Here is a 1,164-nt window from a genome sequence, read left to right as displayed (position 1 = left end):
GTTGCAGTTGTTGCTGGTGTTGATGGATATCCTCCTGCTGCTGCTGCTCCTGCTGCTGCTGCTGCTGCTGTTGTTGCTGCTGCTGCTGCTGCTGGTGAAACCCTGGAGCTCTCCTCTGAGGCGTCTCCCGTGCTGGGGGCGGGATCGACACGATCCCGATCCCCGCCGTGTTCTGCTGCTGCTGCTGCGCAGCAGCTAGGGGTCATCATGGGTGGGGGCCTCCTAGGGCTCTCCATGCTGCTGCTGCTGCTGCTGCTGCTGCTGCTGCTGCTGCTGCTGCTGCTGCTGATGCAGCTGCTGGGGCTTGTGCATGTATATGTAAGTGTGTAGGTGTATGTACACTCCGTCTATAGTTTATCTAGAACAGCACCAACCGAAGGAGAGGCCCTTCGTGCTGCTGTTGCTGCTGCTGCTGCTGTTGCTGTTGCTGCTGCTGCTGCTGCTGCTGCTGCTGCAGCAGGAGGCCCCGCGGGATTCCAGTGCGGTGGAGGGGCCCCCAAACAGCAACAAAGGAGACAGACAAACGTGTGTTGGTAGTTTATCTCTCTTCTTGTTTTATAGCCTGGGGGCTGAGAGAAAGGGGAGAAGATCGCTTGCTGCTGCGGTCGCGGCAACAGTTGCTGCTGCTGCTGCTGCTGTTGCTGCTGCTGCTGCTGCTGCTGCTGCTGCTGCTGCTGTTGATGGAGGCAGAGCACCGAAACTAGTTTTCTATGGGGCCTCCTCAGCAGCAACACTTGCTAATACTAACAACACCACGGGGGCCCCCAAAGGGTACCGGGGTACAGAGAGGCAGCGGCACGCTCAGGGCCTCTTGCGCTTGCTGCGGCGCTGCAGTAGCAGCAGCAGCAGCAGCAGCAGCAGCAGCAGCAGCAGCAGCAGCAAGGCACGATCAAAGGCTCCTACTGCAGCACGAAACAGACAGAGACATCAATACGCTAGAATGTAAGGGTTTGGGGTCTTCATATAGTATGCACATCGACGTCGCTGCTGCTGCTGCTGCTGCTGCGGCTGCACAGGATACCTCCCCGCCGCAGTTGCTGCTGCTGCTCTTCTTGCTGTTGCGCCCCCCTTTTGCTTTATTTTTATTATTTATATAAATATAATCAAAGATATTTTATTAAAATATATATAACTTAGATCCTCGAGCTTTACTTCTCTCCCCCC

The 1,164-nt window shown here is 56.1% G+C and overlaps 1 protein-coding gene across 1 annotated transcript in view; it reads right to left on the bottom strand.

Moving 5' to 3' along the window:
• Positions 1-1,164, bottom strand: part of EMH_0018190 (uncharacterized protein) — a gene marked incomplete at both ends in the record, with an annotated part of 7,741 nt that overhangs the window by 6,428 nt on the left and 149 nt on the right. Inside the window, 2 exons of the mRNA XM_013501068.1 lie at positions 3-132; positions 371-674. Of these exons, the coding sequence (XP_013356522.1) occupies positions 3-132; positions 371-674 (434 nt within the window). The remainder of the gene's footprint in view (positions 1-2; positions 133-370; positions 675-1,164) is intronic.

The sequence above is a fragment of the Eimeria mitis genome, genomic scaffold (genome assembly GCF_000499745.2).
Source record: "Eimeria mitis Houghton genomic scaffold, Emh_scaff626, whole genome shotgun sequence".
Taxonomy (NCBI): Eukaryota; Apicomplexa; class Conoidasida; order Eucoccidiorida; family Eimeriidae; genus Eimeria; species Eimeria mitis.
Note: the sequence above shows the minus strand (reverse complement) of the source record. Positions and strands in the feature narration are given on the sequence as shown.